This window comes from Diceros bicornis, chromosome 1 (genome assembly GCF_020826845.1).
Source record: "Diceros bicornis minor isolate mBicDic1 chromosome 1, mDicBic1.mat.cur, whole genome shotgun sequence".
NCBI classification, from domain to species: Eukaryota; Metazoa; Chordata; class Mammalia; order Perissodactyla; family Rhinocerotidae; genus Diceros; species Diceros bicornis.
Genome location: NC_080740.1, coordinates 73,350,281 through 73,375,990, shown reverse-complemented (window position 1 = coordinate 73,375,990; position 25,710 = coordinate 73,350,281). Strand labels below are relative to the sequence as shown.

At 44.5% G+C, this 25,710-nt stretch overlaps 1 protein-coding gene across 2 annotated transcripts in view; it reads right to left on the bottom strand.

Annotated features, from left to right (window-relative positions):
• Window positions 1–4,765: 4,765 nt before the first annotated feature.
• The window catches only part of CYFIP2 (cytoplasmic FMR1 interacting protein 2), a 129,621-nt gene continuing 108,676 nt past the window's right edge, over window positions 4,766–25,710 (bottom strand). For both annotated transcript variants that reach the window (XM_058544828.1, XM_058544818.1), the window contains exons 27-31: window positions 15,767–15,839; window positions 15,213–15,307; window positions 9,377–9,615; window positions 7,460–7,607; window positions 4,766–5,184 (exon numbers count right to left, since the gene is read on the bottom strand). In XM_058544828.1, coding sequence (XP_058400811.1) covers window positions 5,017–5,184; window positions 7,460–7,607; window positions 9,377–9,615; window positions 15,213–15,307; window positions 15,767–15,839 — 723 coding nt within the window. In that variant the 3' untranslated portion in view covers window positions 4,766–5,016. The remainder of the gene's footprint in view (window positions 5,185–7,459; window positions 7,608–9,376; window positions 9,616–15,212; window positions 15,308–15,766; window positions 15,840–25,710) is intronic.

The following is a 25,710-nucleotide window of genomic DNA, read 5'->3' as shown; positions in this document are numbered from 1 at the left end:
TCCCAGCAGGGTTCATCCCAGGTATGAGTGGTAGCATCCACAACCCTTCATTGCCCTTGGATGCTCCATCTGTGAGACCTGTGCCTCAGTATCTTCATCTGTAAAATGGGGGTAAGCCTCACAAGTTGTTGTGAGGCTTAAGTGAATAAAGCATTTAAAATGCTTTTTCTGATGCCTGGCCTGGAGAAAGCTCATTAAATCCTAGTGATTATTAGACTCACCATCGTTTCCTTCACACTCTACTTCACTGTATGTGTTTTTTTATCCCTCCTATAACTCCATGAGTTCCTTTAGGTCTGTGGCCATGATAGATTTCTAATCTTATGCAGAATCTTGCAAATATGCAAATCTTGAGTATTCAAGAAGTATTTCTCAAAGCAATGGCACCCCAGGGTCCCCAGAGACAGCATCTTTCTCAAACCTATCTTTCCTCTTCCCCAGTGTTATGGGCTGAATTGTGTTCCCCCCATTCCCAAATTCATAAGTTAAAGTCCTGACCCCCAGTACCTCAGAATGAGACTGTATTTGGAGATAGAGCCTTTAACAAGGTAACTTAGGTTAAATGAGGTCATATGAATGGGTCCTAATCCAATATGACTGGTGTCTTTATAAGAAGAGGAGATTAGGACACAGACATACCAAGAGGAAAGACCACGTGAGACACAGGGAGAAGACAGCCATCTTTCAGACAAGGAGAGGGGCCTTAGAAGAAACCAACCCTGCTGACACCTTGATCTTGGACTTCTAGCCTCCAGAAGTGTGAGGAAATAAATTTCTGTTGTTTAAGCCTCCTAGTCTGTGGTACTTTATAATGGCAGCCCGAGCAAACGAATACACTCCCCTATTCTCTCCCATCATGCAAATGCTTCTCCTTTCCATCTGAAATCCTTCAATACTTTGCCAGGTCCCTGCTTCCCTATTTGTGCCCAGGTGTCATGACTGCCTGCACGTCAGTGGTCCTTTTGTGGGGGTTTTTAATATCTTAACATGGAACTTCCACGTCCTTGGCCCAGTGTTTTCCAAAGCATGTTCTATGAGAAGATCATTAGTGTCGCGGAGAAAGGGGTTTCTGAGGTCATGGCCACTAGGAGATGTGGTGTGAATCCAGGGGCTCCTCAGAGCACTGTGGATCTCCAAGAAGGGAAAGAGCATCATGTGTGCCCCAAATTTATTTGGCCATGAAATCCTCATTCCCTGAGCATCTCTCAGGACTAATAGTCCTCCAACTACACTAGGTCAAATATATGACCCCTAATGATGAGACTCTGGAGGTAGTGACACACAGCTGAGGAAGATTTTGAGTTTATCACGTAGTCAGGCTCCTCCAAGTACACCAGTGAGAAATTATCAGGATATAAGAGCTGGAAGGGAGCTTGGATTATTTTGTCCAACTTGAAGATGAGGAAGCCTAGGGCCTGACAGATGAGAGGGCTGCCCAGGCCACAGTGGTGGGGGAGTCACTAATGGCCCAGGACTCATCTCTGTGGACAGTCTCCAGGGAAGCTGATGCTGTGTGAGATATGAGGCTCCAAGCACTGGAGTTGGTTTTAAACACATCCTTCTGTGTTCTTCTAGCGTCATCCTTTCTGATGAGTGTGAGAGGTTCCTGGGTACCTTCAGCCCAGGAACTCCTCAGCCACCATGCTGGGCCCTCTCAGACACCAGGCTCCACTCAATCTTACTGACCCAAAGACGGGAAAAGTCTGGGGCCAAATCCCTAAGTCTAGTTTTGGAATCTGGCCTGGGTGATCAGTTCACTGTAGTTCGAAAGCAAAAGCCCAAGCTTTGGAACTGGGTTCAAATCCCAACTGTCACCTACTAACTGTGTGAAAACAAACACATGGTACAGCCTCTCTGTCAAAGGTGGGATATAACACATACAGTGAGGGCGGTTGATTCAAAGGAATGGATGAAGAGAATTTAGCATGATGTCTGCACACATCAGGCCTCATTACATATTAGTTCCCATTCTTCCTCTTAAACCTGGGGACCTAGGGTGTAGAGTGACATTCAGTGAGACAATGAAATCCCTAAGCGCAGGAACTATCTCCTGTGTCTTGCCCAGTGCACGTCAATTTGTAAAGAAGTAATTCTCTGAGTGAGAAAGTAAAACAAACCGTTCGTCTAGAGTGCACTGACCTGCTGTATCTTTATCTTCTCCCATTCTCTTTCAGATTCTTTCCTTAGTCATTACTTTAATGTGGTCCACAGATCAGCTAGGACTGGAATAGGACCCAGAATCAAGACCAAGATGCTGGTTTCACTAGTTTGGAAGCAGTTTTAATGGAGATGGAAACGTTTATCAACTCAACACAGGTACCCCAAAATACAAAGCAAAATATCATCTTCAGCTGCATAGCAAATATGATTTAAGAATTTAACATCATTATTTGATCACAAGCGTAAATATAAGTCACCATAAATAAATGTAAAGTCATTGTACAAAAATCCTCAACAACTCTTAATACAAATATGGTACATTTGACAGTTTCAGAAACAGATTTTTTTTTTAACTTTTTAAATCTAAGATTTTTTTTTCCTGGTTCTCAGACACACAAAAAAAAATCAAAAGAGGGGCAGTAATACCAGGAAGGAATATTAAACCTACTTCATGTTCATAAATAAATGCTGCTGGCGAGTTGGGGAAATGAAATGTCTCTCCTGAAGGTGAAGACCTCAATTTATTGGGATCAAGTCTCTTGAGGACAATGGGATTCTCCCCAGAGGGTCAAATTCGGGGTTATGAATGCAGGGCGGGAGGGGTGGGTTGCTGAAATAGCAATCTCATCAAATGGATGATCGAAATCTCCACAAAAGCAATGGTCAAGGATTTGGAACGAACTCTAAGACCCAATAGCTGGTCATCTATCTGAAAGAGCTATTGTTCACAGACAGGACTGAAGATTTGGCAGGCTCTGGAGCTTAGAGATTTTATGTGGGTTCTGAAGGCATGTTCCACTGTGTAGTTCTATCATGTGGTGTAACCTCTCCCTTTTGCCTTTGGCACACATCTATGGTCATCAAGAGAGAAAAAATAAGAAATCAGAATAGGAAGTGCCAGCTCCAGACAGGAGGATCTGCCAGCTTCCACCTTGAACCACGTTCCTTCCCCACAAATATTTTCTTTCATGGCTCAGAGGGAGCTCAAAGCCCAAGGTTAGCAGTGGAGAGAAATCTATGGCAGTGGTCCTCAGACTTCCTGCAACAGAACAACTCAGCTCGCAGAAAGCGCAGATTTCTTGACCCTAATCTCAGAGATGCACAATTAGTGGGTTTGAGGTGGGGCACAGGAATCTGCCTCAAATGTGCTAATCTCAGGAAGCCCTGATGTAGGAGGCCTTTGGACCACACTTGGTGATCCTACCCTGTCTCCTTCCTGGTGTACATGAGTATATCACACAAATCTCTTACTACGGACACTTCTTTGCTCTTTCCACGGGGCTAAAATGGGCGATCTGGTTAATAGTAACCATTTCCATTCATCTTCCCTGAGGGAGGGTTTCATTATTACTCTATTTTCTTTTCCTCCCTGGGTTGGGGAGAAATATCGAATGTCTCACTTTATATGTTCTTACAAGCTCAGGGTCACAGACTGCCTTTGAAGATGAGATGCTTTGTAATGAGACATTCACTTCCCAAAGCCTTCCATCCTTCTAAACAGTCCCCTATGCTTGGTGGGAGATTCTGCAAGGAATTTTGGTTCAGTCTGGGTAATGGAAGTAGATTGTCCCTGTGAGATATGCCCCATACTTCAAAATCTAAGTTAAGGAACATTAAGGAAATTGAGAGAAAAAGGTAAAATGTCCCAGAATCTTTCAGCTTCTAGGACAATGAAAGTCCTGATTCACTAAAACAAGACTCCTCTTTGGGGGTGTATCTTGGTATTAAGAGTTCATGGACAAGTATTATTTATACTCCTCGCCTCCCTGACCCCAACATGTTTCTGGCTTCTATTAAAATAACTCCTTAATATTTTCTTTCTCGTGGGAGTTTTCCTTGATGAGAGAGGCTGTGCAAAGAGGTGGTCCCTGATTTGGTCACCAGCTAATGCTGTGGGCAACGCATGCCTGACTTGTTCAATGCTGCATCCCCAGTGTCCATCGCCCCACGTGGGCGAGGGGTGTAAAGCACCAAGTGGTGCTCACTAAGTGTTTGCTTAATGAATAAAGGGCCACCACACCATCAAGCTGATGAGATGGTCTAACAGCTTTCTGTTTTGGGCCATGGAATTCCTGGCTGTGTTCAAAAATACTGCTTTAATAGCAGGCCTGACCGTCTTCATACAGTTGTGAATGCATTTCTGAGTTCTCTTTAGGAGTGCCCTGAGAGGATAGTTAGCATGTGGTTTTTGGGAATCTATGGAAGGCCAGAGCCAACACCATCTGCCATGGCACCAATACCAGGAACTTCACCCTCTGTACACTATGGCTCAGTACCTGGTCCAGGAGTACTCTTGGCAGTAGAATCCCTGGCACCCAGAGCAGGAGGAGATGCCACCTGGGGAACTGGAGGGAGGGAGCCAGAGGCGGCAAAGAAGCCAGTAAGTGGACACATGCCCATCAGGCCAGGGTGACATCTCAGGGCATGGCCACACTCTTTTCACCATCTCTGAGACTTCAGTCCTGGGGTCACATGTGGGCACTGGGCAGGAGGTTGCATCTTGGGAGGAGGTCTTGGGAAATAACCACAGATGTGGGGTGGGGCCATGAGATGAAGCAGGGGTGAAACTAGGGCTCTTAACACAGCTGAGGGAAAAAAAGAAGGAAAAAAGCACATACTGCCATTTCTTTTCTTTTTTTTTTTCATTTACACTATGGAAAAACCACCACGGAGATGTCATGGGAGAGCATGCAGAGGCCCAGCCCTTGGGAGGTGTAGATGTGTTTGGGGAGGTTCTTGTTTGCTTCCAGGTCCATCCCACACGCCGTCCAGTCGCATCCTGTTGCAGGCTCGCCGTAGCTTTCTCTCTCCGGCTTCTTCTCCTCCTCCAGGTTGAGGGTCTGCAGGACTTTCCGCCTAGCAGGTGGTGGCCAGGGACTGGTGGATGGGGGGCTGGAAGCAGCGCACATGCTCCACGGTGGAACTATCCGTCTCCACGGACTTCATGTACTTGTTCAGGATGGCAAAAACCTCATTGTTCAAGATCTGGTACTTCCTAATCCTGTCTGCCATCTTCTTCAGGGGCTGTAGCAGGACGGGGAGGTGCAGGTCAGGGGTGGGAGGAGGGGACAGAGAAATAAAGCAAGAGCAAGAGAAGAATTCAGTGAGGTTGGGGTCCAGGGTCCTGGGGCTTCAACGATCATGTCACTCTCCTGCTTAAAGGCCTTCTATGGGTTCCCAGAGCTTGGACAATCAAATGTTAACTTGGCCATAAAACCCTTTGAGTTTCCAAACTCACTACAAAGCTACAGTAATCAAAACTGTGTGCTAGTGGCATGAACACAGAGATACAGACCAATGGACTAGAGAGCCCAGAAATAAACCTTTCCATATATGGTTAAACGGTTTTTGACAAGGCTGCCAAGAACGTTCAATGGAGAAACCATGGTCTTTTCAACAAATGGTGCTGGGAAAACTGGATATCCACGTGCAAAAGAATGAAGTTAGATCCTTGCCTTACACCATATACAAAAAATTAGCTAAAAATAGTTTGGAGACCTAAATATAAAGCTAAAACTATAAAATTCTTAGAAGAAAACATAGAGGAAAAGGTTTATGATATTGAATTTGGCAATGACTTCTTGGATATGACACCAAAAGTACAAGTAATAAAAGAAAAAATAAATTGGACTACACCAAAATTAACAACTTGTCTGTGTCAAAGGACATCATCAATAGAGTGAAAGGACAAACTATGGCACAGGAGAAAATATTTGCAAGTCATACATCTGGTAAGAGATTAATATCCAGAATATACGAAGAACTCCTATAAGTCAACAACAAAAAACAAACAACCCAATTAAAAAGTGAGCAAAAGACTTGAATAGACATTTCTCCAAAGAAGATAAACAAACAATAAGCACACGAGAAGATGCTAACATCACTAATCATTAGGGAAATGCAAATCAAAACCACAATGAGATACCACTTCACACCCAGTAGGATGGCTATTACCAAAACACCCCACATTCTGGGGAGGATATGGAGAAACTGGAACTCTTGTGCATTGCTGGTGGGACTGTAAAATGGTGCAGCCACTATGGAAAATAGTATGGTGGTTCCTCAAAAATTAAAAATAAGAGTTACCATATGATCCAGCAATTCCACTTCTAGGTATATACCCAAAAGAAATGAAAGCAGGGACTTGAACAGATATTTGTACACCTGTGATTATAGTAGCATTATTCACAAGAGCCAAAAGGTGGAAGCAACTCAAGTGTTCACTGATGGATGAATGGATAAACAAAATGTAACATACATTTACAATGGAATATTATTCAGCCTTTAAAAGGAAGGAAATTCTGACACATGCTACAACATGGTGAACCTTGAACACATTATCCTAAGTGAAATAAGCTAGTCACAAAAGGACAAATATTATAAGATTCCACTTGTATGAGGCACCTAGAGTAGTCAAATTCATAGATACAGAAAGTAGAATGGTGGTTACTGAAGGCTGGGAGGAGGGAAGAATTGGGAGTGAGTGTTTAACAGGTACAGAGTTTCAGAAGGGGAAGATGGAAAAGTGCTGGAGATGGATGGTCGTGATGGTTGCACAACAATGTGAGTGTACCTAGTGCCACTGAACTGTACACTTATAAGTGGTTAAAATGGCAAATTTTATGTTATATATATTCTACCATAACGGAAAAAAAATCCTTTATGAAGTGGCTTCTGCCTCTTTCTCCTCTCAGCTGGTCCTGCAGACTCACCTTTTGTTCCAGCCATATATCTTCACGCCTCTGTGCCTTTGCTCTAGCTGTTCCTTTTGTCTGGAACATCCTCCCCACTCTGCACCTCATATTCTGCCCGGCTATTTCCTGCTGGTCATCCTGGACTTAGCCCAAGCATTGCCTCCATGAGAAGCCTTCTCTGGCCACGCTTCCCTGCCCCCTTGGCCAGGTTTAGATAGCCTTTCTTGACGCTCCCATAGAAGCCCTGCTTACCCCACGACAGCGCTTGTCCCATCCCGGTGGCTGCACAACTTTCGGATTCAGCGAAAGTCTGTGCAGATGAGGACCCAGCATCAGCAGAGGCTGACTGGCACCGGGAGGGTGTATTTCAGGTCTGGAGCCCAACCCTGCCCTGTGGGGTGACCTGATTCATCCCAGTGGGTTATGAGCAAGTGACTCACGGCTTCCTATAAGAAAGTCCCCCTATGAGAAGGCTGCTGAGTATCTTTGCACCTACTCTCGGTGTGGGGAGTTGGCCTCCAGAAGCAGCTCACCCTCCTTTTCAGATGAAAGCCTGCTTGTCAGGCCTGGCCCTATCTCCCAGGCCCCAGCCATGAGCTACTTACCACATTCTTAATGATTTCATCCTTCCCGTCCTGCCTCTGTACTTTCAGCAGGTGGTAACAGAAGTCGAACAAGTCAAAGCGACGCTGCTGGCCCAGCAGGACAATGATAGAGCAGCCGGCCCAGTTCAAGCCGTCGCCGAAACACTGCCTAGGAGGGGGGAGAAGAAGCAGCTGGAGTGAGAGGCAGGGGAGGGAGGAGGGAGGAGCCTGCATCTTAGACCAGGAGGACAGCTAGTTAGCTGGCCTCTCTCTGGGCCAATTCTCTTAATCTGTAAAATGGGTACAAGTGAAGCTATGAGTGTGGATTCATTTGTTCCAGGGACTGTGGTTATTTATAAGCCCTTCTAGGGCCAGACCCGTGGCTTAGCGGTTAAGTGCGTGCGCTCCGCTGCTGGCGGCCCGGGTTCGGATCCCGGGCACGCACCAACACGCCGCTTCTCCGGCCATGCTGAGGCTGCGTCCCACATACAGCAACTAGAAGGATGTGCAACTGTGACATACAACTATCTACTGGGGCTTTGGGGAAATAAATAAATAAAATTATATAAGCCCTTCTAATCACAAACAAGTGTCAGCTCATCACCCCAGTGACATAAGAAAAACTACCCTTGAAGAAGACAAACTTGCAACAAAAGAATCCAACCAGCCCTTCAGATTTATGTGGCTGATTATTTCAGGCAAGTCAAAGGAGAATCTGTCTTGGCTCCATAAAGGAGCCAGAGGAACACCTGTGAGGGGAAGGGCCATTTCAAACCAGGAGACTAACTGGCCAGTGTAGGCTGAGGGCATGGGGCTCGGTGGGTGCAGGAGCAGATGCTGCTGGTGTGAGGGGTCTGCGAGTCCTCTTGGGTCTGCTAAAGCTCCGCCTGCATGCCCCCAACTCTCCACAGCAATTTGGGCAATTTGGGAGGTTGTGGGGTCATCTCTCTGCTGTTTTTTTTCTCCTTAAGCAGCAGCCGCAGCCCAGACTGGGCAGGTTTCCCTGGTTCCCCATTACTGTCGCTGGAAGTGCAGCCCCAGCAGCTGCTCTGGAAATAGCCTCCCCCTCCCACTCCCAGCACCACAGCCTCCAAGAAGCCTTCTCTGGCCCTCACGCACTTTTTCTCTAGAGCTCTTGGCTCCTAGAGGGCAGGCCTTGTCTGCCGTCTTCACCTCTGTTCTTGATGAGGAGCTGGGTGAGTGAGGGAAGAACTGGGCTCTGCTTCCGTCCTCTCTCGGGACAGGACTGGGTTCCTCTTAAAGATCCCCTGTTTATCAGGAGTAGAGGCCTCACTCATGAGCCAGGCCACCACGAGCAAGTTAGGGCCCGATCTCTGCCAGGGAAGCCTTTCTTGTTCTGTGAACCCTGGAGTTTTGTGGTGAGTGGAATGGACAGTGAGGTTCTTAACGCCCAACCCTCACCAGGGCTCCTCCTGCCCATTCAATCTGCCCAGCTTCCAGCCTCAGACAGACAGGCCCCGATGCGCACACTCACAGGCACACGCTCCATCTCTGCCTCCAAGGCTTGTTGCTTTTCCCGGAATGTCCCCTTCTCCCCTCTAAGATTTGAATCCCAGGCAACGTTCAAGATCAGTTCTAGTCTGTGAATTAAATTCCTATAACTCACTAGTCTCTCTTCTTGGGCATCTGTAACCCTTCCTGCCATCCCTGCAAAGCAGCCTCATTTGATGCACCTTAGGTGTGTGTTTCTTGTCTCCTCTGGCCCCGTAAACTCCATGAAGCCAGGAAGCAACTCTTTTGCTCAGCATTGGTGCGTGTCCAGCACCCAGCGCAGTGACCAACACACAGCATATGCTCGATAAACAGTTGTTGGACAGCCACCCCTCTCCACCTCTCTGACTGAGCTCTGGTGGCCCGATGCCTCTTGGGGGGACAAGCAGGTTGGGGGGTGACCCTGCCTTCCCCGGGGGTACTCACTCAGCTGTGAACTCGTTGGTCCCCACGGGGATGCAGTAGACGAACTGCATGGCACTCCAGAGCCGGTGGAACTCCACACACTCATCGACATGCATGACGCCGTTGGTGGGCGGCGGGCCCCGCCAGATGGGGTCCTGCAGGTAGCTCCGGATGCGGGTCAGGATGACCTCGAACATGGACAGGCCGCAGCACAGCCGCTCCTTGGTCAGCAGGTCACCCTCCCGAGCGATGGCAATTTGCTGGGAACGGAAGAGCATGTAAACCTTCTATCCACATCTCAGACCCCGTCTCCCACTTCTCACCAGAGATTCCTGAGCCCTGGAGCTGGCTGCACCTGGAATCCGTTCACCAGGACTGATGTCTGCCCAGAGCAGGGCACTGACTCTATAAACCTGAGTGTAGTAGCAGGGAAGTCTTGTGGTAAGTAAAACCTAGGAGCCATTGATAGAGGAATAGTTTAAAAAAATTTCAATCTACCCATGTCATGAAATGCTAGGTAGCCACTGAAAAGACTGAGATGATACTACTGCCGGTATTATTGCTACTACTGTACTATTATTACTAGACTAGCTCATAGTCACTGAGTGTGTGTAATACACCAGGCCTGGTTCTAAGCACTTGATAAGTATTGACTCCATTTATTCCTCACATCAACCCCATGAAGTAGGTGCCATTATTATCCCCATTTTGCAGATGAAGACACTGAGGTTCAGAGAGGCAGCCAGTGAGTGGTAAAGCTGGGATTTGAATCCTGGTAGTCTAGATCTGTGGGTTAAATTCATAAGAGAATACAGTAAGTCGCAGAAAAGGATGTATACTACAACCCTATTAAAAGACATCAACAACAGAGGATCCCACAGACAGACACATAAAGCTATACGTGGGGTGTGTGTGTGTAAAACATTTTAGAAAGATTAAAACAGTTGTGCGAGCAACTGGAGCTTGGAGAAGCTGGTGGGATTTTCACCTTTTACTTAAGATATCTCTGTACAGTTGAATGTGCTACAATGAGCATATGTTACTCTTAAAATCTGCCGCTGATTTTACAGAATTATTTCCTCCAATCAGAAGTCTTCTGACCATTGTAAACTATCTCTATTAATAATTTAAACTGAAGGGCCAGCCCGGTGGCCTAGCGGTTAAGTTTGCACGTTCTGCTTTGGCGGCCCAGGGTTCACCGGTTCGGATCCCGGGCGTGGACATACTCAGCGCTCATCAAGCCATGCTGACGCAGCGTCCTACATAGAAGAACTAGAAGGACCTACAACTAGGATATACAACTATCTACTGGGGCTTTGGGGAGAAAAAAGAAAAAAGAGGAAGATTGGCAACAGATGTTAGCTCAGGGCCAATCTTCCTCAAAAAAAAAAAAATTAAACTGGCTTCTCAGCTGGCTTCTGGTTACTGCATCTCTAATAATCAGCTGGCCAGACAAGCACATCAGAAGATATTACTGTCTGCACTGTGAGGAAAAATGTCTAGGGGTAGAGGTCTCAAAAGCCATTTGCAAAGTAAGATAGAAAGATATTAACATCTAAGGTCAAAGTAAGGTCTCCAAATCTAGGGACAGAGCTAAAGAGGGCTGGCTTCCGAGATTGAGAGGTCTACAGGGCACTCGTGGAGTCAGCTCCCAGAGGGAGGTCTCCCCAGGGAGCTCATTTTACAGGGTGACTTCTCCCTGTCAGCTCCCTCCCTGGAGCCCCCCAGAAAGAGGGCAACCTTTCAATTAACCTATGGAGGGAAATGAACCAATGGAGAAAATGCCAACACCACATTCCAACCTGTTAGGAATGTGGGCCATGAGTGTAGTTGTCATGACAACTATAACTGAAAGAAACCTAGGACAAAAACATGAATTGGGGAAGAAGAGTTTGATGTGTCTCAAACCTGAAGGAGAGGGAACCCTGATTCTCGATGACTCATCTTGATTCTGGTGGCAGAGGAAGATAGCTCTTGAGCAGAAAAGGGACCACTCAAGTTGCCACAGTTAACCAGAAATATCTCTTTTAAAAAATCCTGAACCCAGTGCTTGATTCTGCTCTCACCAGGCAACCCGCTGCACTGGTATTTGGACCCTGAAAGAGCTCTCCACTTCACAAAGAGAGTGCCTGGTACAGGGAAGATGCTCAGTAAATAAATAAAGGACCCATATTTGTTCTCGAGTCATGAATATTCTCCTTCATAAATCAATACAGAGAATTCTGGTTTACTCATTAATCTCCCGCGCATTTAGTTAGTCTGAATCAATCCTTAGGGCCTGACAAAACGGGGGGATCTAAAAATTAGCAATGAGGTTTATCTGCAGACAGACTTGGAACTCTGGTGACCCCCCCACTACAGCCAACCAAAGGGTCTTGACTGAAATGGTTAGGGGCTTTGTCCCTTTCCTTGAAAAAGTGTTTACCCTTACAGTTTTTCCTGTAAACTATACAGGTAATACAAAGTCACTGGGTAAAATCTGGAAAAAAATTTTTTTGTGAGGAAGATTAGCCCTGAGCTAACATCTGTCGCCAATCCTCCTCTTTTTGCTGAGGAAGACCGGCCCTGGGCTCACATCAGTGCCCATCTTCCTCTACTTTATATGAGACCCTGCCACAGCATGGCTTAACAAGCGGTACGTCAGTGCACTCCCGGGATCCAAACCCTAGGCTGCCGCAGCAGAGAGCACGCACTTAACCGCTATGCCACTGGGCAGGCCCCCCGGAAAAAAATTTTTTTAATGTTACAAATAAGAAAATAAAAAGTCCCCATAAACTGATGTATGATTTGTTTGACGGTGTTTATGTATATGAGTGTGTATATGCATCTATATTTAACAAAATTTGGATCATACTATCCATACTGCTTCTTCCTCTTAGATACCAGTAATTTAAAAAACCATTTCCTTCAATATTTTCAGTAAATATTGATTTTTTAATGGCCACATAAAATGGCCATTGATATACACTCATTTATTTAGTCCTCTGCTCTTGTTGGTCATTTTAAATTGTTTATAAATTTTCACTCTTACAGACAATTCTTAAACAACCATCCTTATACATAACACTTTTTGAGCTTATTGTTGGTTATTTTCTTAGGATAAAGTCCTAGAAGCAGAACTACTCAGTCCAAGAGTATAAACATTGTAAAGGCTTTTGCTATGTAGCGGCAAACTAGCCTCAAGAAAAGCTGACCTACTGCATACCCATCTGTGTGAAGCCTGTGCCTTGTATCTTCACCGATACTCGGTGATCACTAAGAACAGTTCTTTGCCAACGTGAGAGATTAAAAGTTGTACCCTGTCTTTTTAATTTACATTTCACTGACTACTGGCCAATGAAATGTTCAGTTCAAAAAGGCTGAACACTTTTTCTTATGTTTGTTGGCATTTATATTTTTCATGTTGTGAGTTTTCTTTCATGCCCTTTTTTCTTTTGGTATGTCTGTCATTTTCTTTTCGCTCTGAAAAAGTGCTTTATAGATTATTTGCTGCAAATATCCCCAATTTGTAGCTTGGTATAATATATATACTATATCTGTGTGTGTTTAACATAACCTTTATTCATTTCTTTTCTATTCCACTCACTGGGGGATTTTTCTCCCTTTTTCTGTCATTCTTTTCTGAGTTAACAAGGGAATAGAAAAAGCATCTGTGAAAATAAACTTCTGCCTGGAGTACTTTGGTACATCAAGTACCCTTTGGAGAAAACTGATATCTCAATACTCTTTCTTTATGTAATTCTTTGTGCTTTTGAAAGTCTTTCACTTATTTGTTCATCTTAATGATCATGTAAGGCAGCTCAACTGCCTTAGCCCATTTTATAGATGGGAAAACCGAGATTGAGATATGAAATGTCTAACACTAGATTATGTGACAATTTGGGGGTGAAGCTGGAACAAGGACCCTTGTCTTTTGACCCCCTGCCAGAATGTTCTTTCCATGACAGCGCTGGGCAACAAAACAGGTCACCTCAATTTGTCTCAGAAACAAATGCAAACAACGCAATACTGTGAAAGCCTCGTGCCTTTCAATATGTAGCAGAATCACCCTGTCACTGACCGAGATGTTATGTGAGTTCCCTGAACCCCAGCTAGCTAAAAGTTAGTGTTTTGTTAGCTTTTCTTTGGTCTCCGGGACGTCTACATTTTGGACTATTCCTTGAAGGCCAGGAGATTTATAAAAGTGGCATTTCTTCTCCCGCAGAATGTCTGGGCTTTTGTTTGTTAAATACTTAGCACTTGATAAACTGAAATTTTTATCAGTTCCAAGGAAAAATGGTGTTCGCCAGAACAGGGAAAGAATTCAGTCTTCTAAGTGGAAACACATGCCAACCCCTGGGTGCGAGAGGCCAGATTCTTGCAGGATGACACCAACAGTGGAGCAGACACATTTATATGTTGCTGGCTTGGGGGATTTCTCCCTAAAAGGAGATCTTTTGAGGATTTCCTCTGCTCAGCCCCTGAAGGCCAAAAAAGAAAATGTGTGCACTCCACAGCATCTGAATTCTCTTTGCAGTGACTCAAAGAACCCGAACGCCACTGAACGTCTAGTCACCGTTTTCAGTAAGGGGTGGGTGGCACACGGTGGGTCTGCTAGCGTTGGTCATCCACGTGACACCTGGGCAGATTGGGCTCTGCAATGTGCTCCAAATACCTGCCACGTTTTTCGAGAGAAGAGGCTGCCTTCTGCCCTCTGCTGAGGACGTGAGTCTTCAGACTCATAAGCTTTTGTGGTAACAGGAGAGAGGATGGACGGAATGCAAGTCCACGAGTGGATTTGAATCTTAAACAGTCAGCTTTGGGGAACAAAACAAACCAGCCTGGCTTGTCTCACCACGGTGCCCTGTTTCTCTTCTCCCTGAATCTTTCCACCGGTGCCCCCAAAATGTCAGACTGCTTAAACCAACTTGAAGGAGATACCCATGCTCTTTGTTGTCTCTCTTTCTCCCCATTTCTCTTCGTTCCTGACTCCCTGCATACTCTGTGAGTTCTCTGAGGACAGGGGTCCTGTCTTACTCATCTCCATGTTCACGGCGACTGGTATAGGTTTGTAAAAACTAGTTTTAAATACAGAATTAACACATGAGTTCATTCACCTTTGAAAATATTAGAACATTACAGATAAAGCTGAAGTCTTCTTCGAGTCCCCACCATCTCTGTCTCTTCCATCTCTCCTCAGAGGCTGCCACAGTATGAACTAGGTGCGTATGGTTTTCTAGGAAAAGCTTTACTTATATGGTTTTGTTGTGTGTGTTTTAAAAAAATGCAAATGGCATCATCCTCTATGAATTGGAATGCACTTGCTTTATTCACCTCCCATGTGTTTATGATCTATCCAATTGATGCATCGAGATCTAATTTTTCCTTTTCATTTTTATATGGCAAGTATTCAGCATTTAGACGCCTTCATCACATTTTATTTAGTCAATCCTTTATGATTGACATTTAGGTTGTTTCCAGTTTTTACTTTAACAAACAATGCTACAGTAAACATCTTGTGTTCCTGTAAGTGTTTTTCTAGCAAAGATATCCAGAAGTGAACTGCTGGCTCATAGAAGGTGGAGTTTTAATCCTGAGAGATAACTTAGCAGAATTCTTGATACCTAACAGGGGCGTAATAGATACTTGTCTGACTTCTTTCATGGCAGGACACAGGGTATAGAAGAACGAACTCAGGCCTGAGAGTCAGCAAATCTCATTCCAGACCTGCCCCTGCCATGACAGGCTTTGTAGTGTTAGACATTCTCTATCTCTCCCTGGGCCTCAGTTTCCCCACCTGTAAAATGAGGGGGTTGGACCAAATGCTCTCCTTCTGAAGTTCTTTTGGTTCTCAGAGTCTGTGGTAGAAGGATCATACCTGAGGGGTCCCCAGCCGTTCTATTAGAGGGACCAGGTGAAGTGGGGCATACTTGGCTTCCAGGCGTTTCATCCGGACCTCCAGACGCTCTCCCTCTGCAAAAGGAGCAGTAGGCAGAAAATGAGATTCAGGGCACAAGGGGGACCTGGGGGAGGAAGAACTCTCAGAGGACCTGGTGACTTATTTGTATTCTAAAACTTGGACGGAGCGTGTAGAACTTTCTCCTCGGTTCTGGAAAGTGTGATGAGGACTCACTAAAAGGAAAAATGTTCTATTATCTCTGTCCAACAATGGAATCATCTACCTTGTAGGGTGGTAAGTTTCCCATTACTGGAAGGATTTAAACCAAGGCTAGATAGCAACATACTAAGGATGTTCTAGAAAGACCAAGGAACAAGGCCTGGAGTGTCATTTCCAATACTACCATTCTGTGACTATTCAATAGCTTCCCAAAACTTTAACCTTCTCCCTTTCTGACTGCAGTTTACTGGGATTAAGTGAGCATGACGTTCAAATTCAAGTTGGCTATTTAGCTGCTGTTAGCGATTTCTTACCTTTGATGTAGACTCTAGGCAAGATGTTTTGGAAGGGTGCAGCATGGAGCAAATCACAGACTTCTTCCTGAGACTGCAAGCAGAGATGGAGGGAAAGAAAGAGAAAACCATTTTCACTTTTAAACCAGGAAGAATTTTCATTCCTAAAAACTTGAGCACTGGAGTCAGCTAGACGTGGGTTCAAATCCTGACTCTTCTACTTACTAGCTGTGGGATCTTAGGCAATCTGCTTAACCTCTCTGAGCCTATTTATTCATCTGCAAAATGAGGATGAGGTATTTTAATGGGTTGTTGTGAGGATTAAGTGAGAGAATGCATAACCTCATAGCGTAGTCCCTGGCACATAATGAGTGTAATATATTTTCATTATCATCTTATAAGGAATTTGTTGAAGAATTTGGTTGAGTGACAGTGGGATCAGAGATGTGTTTATCTCGTTGACTGTGAGGTCTGTGGGTTCAAAGCCGGTGGCTGGGCCAATCCTCCAACCCACTAATCTGGGATGATTTCGTGAAAAGGCCTGTGTCTGGTTGGTTTTCTCCACACCAGACTCCAACTAGTAAAACCCAGGACAGACAGGTTTTGATGGTGATTTGTTATGCATAAAAGCAAGCTTAAAAGCAAACATATACTACAAAGGTTGGAGGGAAAAGTTTGGGGGAGGATAGGCCTGGAAGATATGGTCTAATGGGCTTACTGTTTCAGGACCAGCTCATGATCACTGCATTTCAGAATACAGGGTTAGGGAGAGGGTCCCAGAAAAGCCACCCTCCACTGGGTCTTGGTTTCTCTTCTTTAAATTGTGGGGATTTGTATTAGGTAAGATCCAGGCTTTATTCAGTTCTGACACTCTCGGATCCTAAACATCTGAGAAAATCAGGATTGTGAGTGTCCTTGGCTTTCTTTACCCAGGTATGGGGGGAACATCATCATCCTAGAAATGCAATAGGCCAGCTGCTCAAGAAGGGAACCTCCAAACTCCTTTTTTACTAGAGATCAGTCCTTGAAATGAGGATAGCAGAGGGAGGACAAGTAAACTCTTCAGAGAGACCTGCTTGATCTAACTGATTGTAACTCTCAGTTTCTTAGCCAGAGGAGAAATTTCCCCTTTCTTAATTAGGCTGTTTCTTTCATAACCAGTGAACCAAATAACCTGGTGTTCATTGCTTTGTCTAAGCTTAGATCCTAAGATTCATCATATAATCTGAAAATTTGACTTATTATTCATTCAGGCTACTCATTAATTTATTAATATGGTGAATTATATTGATTGATTTTTGAATGTTGAACCAGCCTTGCACTCTTGGGATAAACCTCACTTGGTTGTGATGCATTATCCTTTTTATGTACCACTGGATTTTGTTTGCTAATATTTTGTTGAGGATTTTTACTCTATGTTTATTAGCGACATTGATTTGCAGTTTTCTTTTCAAATGTCTTTGGTTTTGGTATTAGGGTAACGCTGACCTCATAAAATAAGCTGCAAAATGTTCCCGTCTTTTTTATTTTCTGGAAGAGACTGTGCAGAATTGGCATTATTTATTCCTTGAATGTTTGGTAGAATTCACAAGTGAAACCACCTGCACCTGGAGTTTTCTTTGTTGGAAGTTTTTTTTTTTTTTTTAACTAGGTATAAAATTTCTTTAGTAGATATAGGACCATTCAGGTTATTGATATTTTTCCTGAGTGAGTTTTGGGGGTTTGTGTGTCTCACGGACTTGGGCCCTTTCATCCAATTTATGGGCACAGAGTTGTCTGTAGCACACCTTTATTATTCTTTTGATGTCTGTGGGATCTATAGCGATGTCCCTATTTCATTCCTGATCCTGGTAATTTGTGTTTTCTCTTGTTTTTCTTGGTCAGTCTGGCTAGAGGTTTATCAACTTCATTGATTTTTTTCAAAGAACTAGCTTTTAGTTTCATTCATATTTCTCTATAGTTTTTCTGTTTTTAATGTTACTGATTTCTGTTCTTATCTTTATTATGTCCTTCCTTCTGCTTGCTTTGGGTTTAATTTGCTTTTCTTTCTCTAGTTTCTCATGGTAGAAGCCGAGATTACTGATTTAACACCTTATTCTTTTTTTAATATAACATTCAGGCTATTCTTTGATACCTTCAGTAATCAAGAGCCCAGTACTTCTGGAGGCAGCTCAATCCATTTTCGAACAACGCTAATGGTTAGAAAGTTTGATTTTTATTACGCCAAGGCTGCCTCCCAGTAGTTTCCATTCAAGATCTTTGTACTGCTCTAGAGTGTCACTGAATGTTTTTCTAGCCAGTATCTTCAGGCACTCTCCTCTCTCCTCCTTTCAGGGCCGAGCTCCTCACAAGGTTTTCTACATCTCTCTCCATTTCCCAGTCTTTACTTCCCTCCTCAGCAAACAGAAATATCATGCCAGCTATATCGCATCACGGCAATGGCTCTGGCCAAGATTACCAAGGACTGCTCTGTCACCAAGTTCAATGGACACCTTCCAGTCCTCATCTTAGGACATCTCTAATCTATTAGGCATGTCCTTCCTCAGCTACAATGACAATGAGTTCTGCTGGTTTCCACCATTTTGGTTTCTTCTTTCTAGATTCTTTAGGAGGTCTGACTTCTAACCATCCATTACATGTTGGTTTTCACCAAGGTCTCACTTTTCTTTTTTCTCCTGACTTTATTCTACCTGGTTTGTTTCACCTGCTCCCATGACTACAAGCATCACCTTTGATTCATCAACTTTGTATTTCAGCCAGACTTCTCTCTCAAGCTCCAGACTTGGATATCCAACTCCCTGCTGGATATCTCCACTTGGATATTCCACAGCTCAAGACTTCCTTTATTTTTTTTTTTGTGAGGAAGATCAGCCCTGAGCTAACATCTATGCTAATCCTCCTCTTTTTGCTGAGGAAGACTGGCTCTGAGCTAACATCTATTGCCAATCCTCCTCCTTTTTCTCCCCAAAGCCCCAGTAGATAGTTGTACGTCATAGTTGCACATCCTTCTAGTTGCTGTATGTGGGATGAGGCCTCAGCATGGCCGGAGAAGCGGTGCGTCGGTGCGTGCCCGGGATCCAAACCTGGGCCGCCAGCAGCGGAGCGCGCGCACTTAACTGCTAAGCCACGGGGCCAGCCCTCAACACTTCCAAAGCTGACCTTCTTCCTCCCTTCTCACCTGGGGTTCCTCTGCTCAAAGAATGGCACAATCACCTCTTCATCTGCCCAAGCCTAAAACTGGGGGCTCATCTTCTCTCTCTTCTTTACTTCCTACGATCAACTAGTCCTCATGTCTCGATTCTCTCCACATTGACCGCAATGCTATGATCTCTTTAAGGGTAGGGGTGCTGTCTCTATTCTTACCTCTCATTGGCAGGGCCTAAGACATAATAGTTTCTCAATAATTATTTATTAAATGAATATTTGTTATCCCACATGTTCCTTAGATGAATAAATGAATTTATTTATCCACATGACTATCCTCCAAGTACAAGAATGCTATTACATCCATTCGTCCAACAAATATTTATCGAGCACCAGTTACTGTTCTAGGCTTTGCAGAAATGATGTTGAACAAGTCAGACTAGATCTTTGCGCTCATGGAATTTACATTCTAATTGATAGAGACAAATAAAAACAAACAAATCAGAAAATTTCAGATCGTGATAAAACACAATAGACAAGCTAGAGAGTGACTGAGTGGGGAAGGTTCTACTTGAGAGGGGGTGGTTGGGGAAAATCTTTTTGAGGGGGAGATACTTGCATAGAGAATGGAATGAAGTGAGGGAGCCAGCCATGTAGACACGAGGTAAGAGCATCCCAGTGCACGAACCCGGGGCAGAGAGTAAACTGGAGTATAGTGATGCAGGGAGTCACAGCAAAGTCTGAAGCCCTAACGGCAGGGAGGGACCAGATCACGTGAGGCCTCACAGGCATGGCATGAAGTCTGGATTTTATTTTGAGTGCAGTGAGGAACTAGTGAAGTATTCCTAGCACATGATTGGTACACATAGCCCCACTGCCAAGTTTTCTTATCTTTCTTGTTTTCTTTTCTTCCAAAAATTTCAGTTGCTCCTAGAAATGTCTTATTACTAGAAAAGTTGTCCATTGTGTGAACTATCAATTTTCTATTTTGTTAATGTGGGTAAAATTGATCTTGGGAGCCACTTAGGGGATGGAGGAAGGGGAAGAAGGCTCTGGTCCTCTACAACAAGAGCAATGCTGCTGCTTTATTCATTTTACATGATGAGCTTCCCCTTCAGATTTCTCTGGGGGAGAAAAGAGTGGTCCATTTATCCCCCTCTGCACCACTCCCCCAACCCCCTTCCTGGAGTTTGCAAACTGCTGGACCAGAGGCTCTTCAGACGGAGGGGGTGCACTTCCTGCCTGCATGCTTCCTGTGTGTTCTCTACTTGGTAATGCCATTTTGTTAATGAAGGTGAGGATAGAGAGAAGAATGTGGTTTCCTAATAGAGGTGGGAAAGCATTTGCCTGGAAGGTCTCAGAGGATGACCTATCTGGCTATTTGTATAATGAGGTGGCTGCATACTCTGCAACACCTTTTGTGGAAGGTATTTGTTAGCTGAGACCATTGTGGCTGATAAAAATGTCCCGTTTGGAGCACACAAAAGCCTGTGTCGGGGATCCAAACAATCTTCCACCGTGGGTGCCTCTGCCAACGGCTGACCTACCTCTTATCTAATCTCTACCTTAAAGGAGCCACACTCAGCCTTCCACTCTGCCCAGGAACCCATCCAGCCTGTGAAGTGCACTGAGAGTGGGTTTCTCCCCCATTGCCCCCCTGGCTCTTTCTGCTTCAGCCAGGGCAGCTTTTTGTTACTTGAATGAACCATCTGGGCACCCATCACAGAATTTCTTCCTTCTCCTTGGAATGCTCCCGAACCTCTCTCTTTGCCCCACCCCATCTGCTTAGCAAATTCCCTCTTCTTTCAGATCTCAATTCAAGCATTATTCCTTCCAGGAAGACTTCCTCGTCCCCTCAATACCTCCCTGCCCGTGCAGGTTCCTTTGTTACGTGTCCCCAAAGACCCAAGTTCTTTTCCTTTTCAGCATTTGAACTCAATCTGTATTATACATGCCTACGTGTCACTATTTGATCAATTTCTACCTCCCCCCTACTGGAATATAACCTTCACAAAGGTAGGGACAGTGTCCATTTTTGACCACATTTTATTCCCAATAGTGAGCACAGTGCCTGACAGAGTGAATGCTCAATAAGTATGTGGAATAAAAGTCGAATGTCTGTGGTAAGTAAGGGAATTGAGACTTAGAACAGTCTCTTTCCTATTTTGGGTTTTCTTATATAAGCCTAGATGTTTCCCCATATCACTAAGGGAAGTATTTTCTCTTCAATGTTACTGATGACTCTGTATGAACTATGTGAAGCACTTTTAAGAAATGCTCCATGTAGTAAGATTTTCAGGTGTTTTTAATTTTCTATCCCTCTCTCTCTTCCTCTGTTTTTTCCCACTTGTATGTATTTACTCAATTTTCTACATTGAACACATATTCAAAAAATTAATTTGAAGAAACCTCTGAAAGTAACCAGTTCTTAACTCTAAAATAAGGAGCTTTTGGGGCCTTGATGCTGGAATCAGAGGGAAGGAAATGAAATCCCAGCATGCCACTTGGTCCAGCAAGGAAAAATATTTGCATAGGTTTAATAATGTAAATAATATTTGTTTCTTGTTTTGTTTTATTTTTTTAGGCTACACGTAAGGAGAAATCACAGATATAGAACAAAATATAAATGTTACAAAAAATACAGCTGTGATGATATAAAAGTAAAAGTGGGGCTGACAGGAGGCAGGAGGTGTAAGTGTTAGGAGCAGAAGTTAGGAGTGTTAATTTCCTCATCTTCCAGAGAAAGGAGTCAAGATACTAAATAATGTTACCAACAAAAGCAATAGAAGTCTAAGTGTATTATCTATGATTACAAAAGAAAACAACAAAAGTAAAAAGTAACATAATCAAATATTGAGAGGAAGAGAGGGGAGAGATGTAAATAAGCTAAAATCTCATCTTTCCAACTAGGGAGTCAATAAGTATTGTCTCAAGTTGCTAATTAAGAAATAGAGTTTAGCCTCCTATTATTAAGCATTATGGAGATAACAGCTGGGAGAACTAGAAACAGAAACGATTACAACAGGTTGCCTTGGGGATTGGGATACAGGTGGGGAGAGGTGCAGCGGAGCCAAGAATGACGTTTTTCATCATAAACTCATCTGATTATTTCATTTGTTATCATGTGCAATTAAGAACAATTTAAATGGAACAAAATGAAGAGGTTGGAATAAATGGTCTCTGAAGGTCCTTCCCTAGAACTGAGAGTCTTACAACACAATCACTCTGCTCTGCAGGGAAGGAGAGGCAATGAGTGTTTACTGAGCACTAACTATGTGTCAAGTGCTTTGTACCCATCGTCTGCTTTGTGCTTCAGAACACCCTGGGAGGTAGCTCTTACCATCCTGACCCTACTGGCGAGGTTGCTGAGACCCTCAGGGAGGTGAAGTTTCCTCACCAGGTCCACCCGGCAACAAGGAAGCAGTGGGCTGACATTGAGACCTACGGCCACTTCACTTCAACATCCCTGCATTTCCACGGCAGCCCATGCAGCCAGAGCCTCGGGAAGCTTGAAATATTTTCCCTCCTCATTATACATACACATTTACGAAAAAACCATAAAATTACCAAAAACAGAAACTTACTTAAAATCTCACCACCTGAGAAACTTTTTAGCCTCACTCATATCTGATAGAATCACACCATTTGTTGCTTTATTTACTGGGTTTTTGGTCATAGCTACTAACATTCTTTAAACGAAAAAATTGTGACATATATATGCAGTTTGAAGAAAAATGAAGAGTCTTGAGCCATCTTCTAGCTGAAGAAATCTGAAATCACTGAACCTGTTCCCCAACCACCAGGGGTAACCTCTATCCTGAATTTGTGTAAATAATTTCTTCGTAGGCAACAAATTTTTGAAGATCTGCTGGTGTGATTCCAAGGTAAATAACTGGACATCATGTGGTCACGTTATACCTATAAATTCCTTCTTTCCTGACCCTCCCAAACCAAAGTTCTCCATTCATCCTTATCCATCTCTTAAAGCCCCATTCAAGTTTCACCTTCTAGGATTCTTCCAAGCCCCTCCAGTCTACAGAGGTTTTCTTTTTAAAAATGGATCAGAGCCCTTATTCATTCAGGGCCCCCACCAAGCTACCTGCAGGTTGAGCTATCTAATCTAGCCCCAGCTCAGGGTCCTGAAATCTGTGCTGTTGATGGAGAATCAGAGCAGTGTTTCATATCCCATGCAAACACTGATTGAGAGAGAGTCTTCTTGGAGGGACCAGCCATACTCAGAACCTGCATTTAGTGATACGAGATGCTAACAAGAAGAATATAGAGAACCCAGGTATAATATTATCTAGAGATCAAACAAGGACATGACAAATTCTGAATACTTTCTTTTTGACTAGGATATAGCCTGAGCAGAAATTAAGTCATTCATTCATTCAACAAATAGTAAGCATCTATTACACACAAGTCTCCTGAAAGGTGCTGAGATACAACAGTAAGTGAGGCAGACCTAATGCATCATTGTTACCAAGATGATGAGGAAAACAAGTAAATGGGCAATTTTAGTCAGTACTGCAATTGGGGTACGCATGGAAGCTTTGGGAACACACAGGAGGGGCAACCAACCCAGACATCCAGGGAGGATGACGTGGAAGGCTTTCTGGAGAAGGAAATGATCAGCTGAGACCTGAACCAAGGGTGAGTGTTGGACAGGTGAGGGGAACAGCACCTGCAAAGGCCCCAAAGCAAGAGGGGCCATGGTGAGTGAGGGGCTGATAGCAGCTTTCAGTGCTGGGGGAAGGTAATATGAGATGAGGAAGGAGGGGTAAGCAGGAGACAGATCAGCAAGGATCCTGTAAGCCTAACTTAGGTGTTTGGATGCTATCTTGATGGTTTTCATCAGGGAAATGGCATGATCACACCTGCAGTTTCACCTTCTGGCAGCAAGTGAGAGAGAAAGGAAGGGGGGGGGGTGAGGTAGGGCATGAAAAAGGTGTTGGAATGGCCCCAGCAAGAGAAAGGAGGGCCTGGAGCAGTGGCAAAGGAGATGGAGAGGGGGGAGCAGAGGTCAAGACCCAATGACGGACTGGATGTGACGGCAGAGAGAGGGGAATGACATCCATGCCGAGCTGTTCACAGGCTCAGAGGACACAGCAGGTTTGCAGGCAGGAGGAAGCTGAGATCAGATCCGGGCAAGGTGAATTTCTGATGTCTGTGGACATCCAAGAGATGTTTAAAAGGTAACTAAATATAAGGTCTGGGGCCCCACAGAGTCTGAGGAGTGGACCTGAACTTGGGAATCATCAGCAGGAGGATGGAAACTGACTCCAGGGGAAGGAAATACACAAGTGTGAGGGCAGGTGTGGGTGGGTGTTCTCAAGGCCCTTACAGATATTTCAATTCCTCTGACTCTATGAGACCAAAGAAAGATAAGGTGCCAAGTTGCACTTGAGATCAAGGGGAGACTGATAAATTCTGGGCACTTCCATGTCTACCAACACACAACCTGAGGAGGGGTGCCGGGCCACCTTTCAAGCCAGATGTGGGGAGGAATGCTACTCCTGTGCATTTGGTGCTACCTCTTCCTTCCTTCCTCTAGTTCACCAAACATCCATTGAGTGCTTGCTCTGTGATCTGACAGACAATCCAAAGTCTCAGAGAGAAGGATGGTGTGCTCCACCTGCTGGAGGGGGGCCTGGATGCTGCAGGAAGCATGATGACAGGTAAGACAGGAAAAACTAGATTGTAATGAAGTTTATAACCTAGTGGGGGAAGAAAGCCAAGGACACCTGTGACTGGGAAATAAAAGAGAATCGCTAGGTGCAATAGAAGGGCTCTGGAGATTCGGAGTTGGGAGAAGCAACACCAAGTTCCTTGCAGAGAACAGGCATTTGATCAAGTGTGTGCTGAAAACCAGAACTGGGAGGAATGAGGTAAGGACGGCTTTGAGATAGCCTGAGAGGATGGGCAGGGTTTTGAACCGGCAGGAAAGGTGCAGTAGCAGACAGAGGGGAGATAAGATCAAAGACAAGGTCACTGTTGTGAAGAGAGCAGGAAATCATTTGCTCAGGCTTGTGAGGGAGGGGTGGCTGACAGGGCTGCAGGCAGGCAGGAGCCAGGCTCTCGGGTCTTAGGGGACTTGTAGGAAAGGCCGAGGCAAAGCCCCCTTGCTGTGGAAGAGGAGGGACGGGGACTCCTGGTAACTGAGGGCCTGCTTATTAAGCTCTGGGGACTTTATATTCATCACCTCATTTATGACAAAGACTCTAGTAAGTAGGTACTTAGCCCCAGCATTTTTTGGGTGTGCAAACTAAGGCTCAGAGGTTTCATCACTTTCCCAGAGTCTCATAGCTACTGAGTACAGAGGCAAGACTGGAATCTGGGATTTCTGAATCCAAAGATACGCCCTTTCCAGTAGAGTGCCTGGGAATCAACCTGAAATCAGGCCAAGAGAGCCCAGTGTAATCCACCCTTGCCTTCTCCTTTGCCTCTTGATGCCATTTTGGTCTTATTCTGTATAATGGTCTCTAGACTTAGTGACACAATTTCTTTAATTGTAAGGCACTGTGTATTCTTTGGATATAGGCAGAGTGTAAGTAAATATAGCAATACTTCTTATTAAATGAAGAAACGGGTGAAAAGCTGGAGCTGAGACCTCTCAGGATTCTCTTGCTGACCTAGGCATGGCCTGATCTGTAAGCGGCCACTGGGCCAACAGGACAATCATCTTTCCTAAAACCAACCTCACCCTGCTCTTTCATTCTGCTTCACTTTCTAAGTTTTATAGCACTGGATGGGACATAGATCTTTCTGAGAGGGACGAAGGCATGAGGATTCCCCTGTGCCTGCAGCAAGTCTCAAGTCGG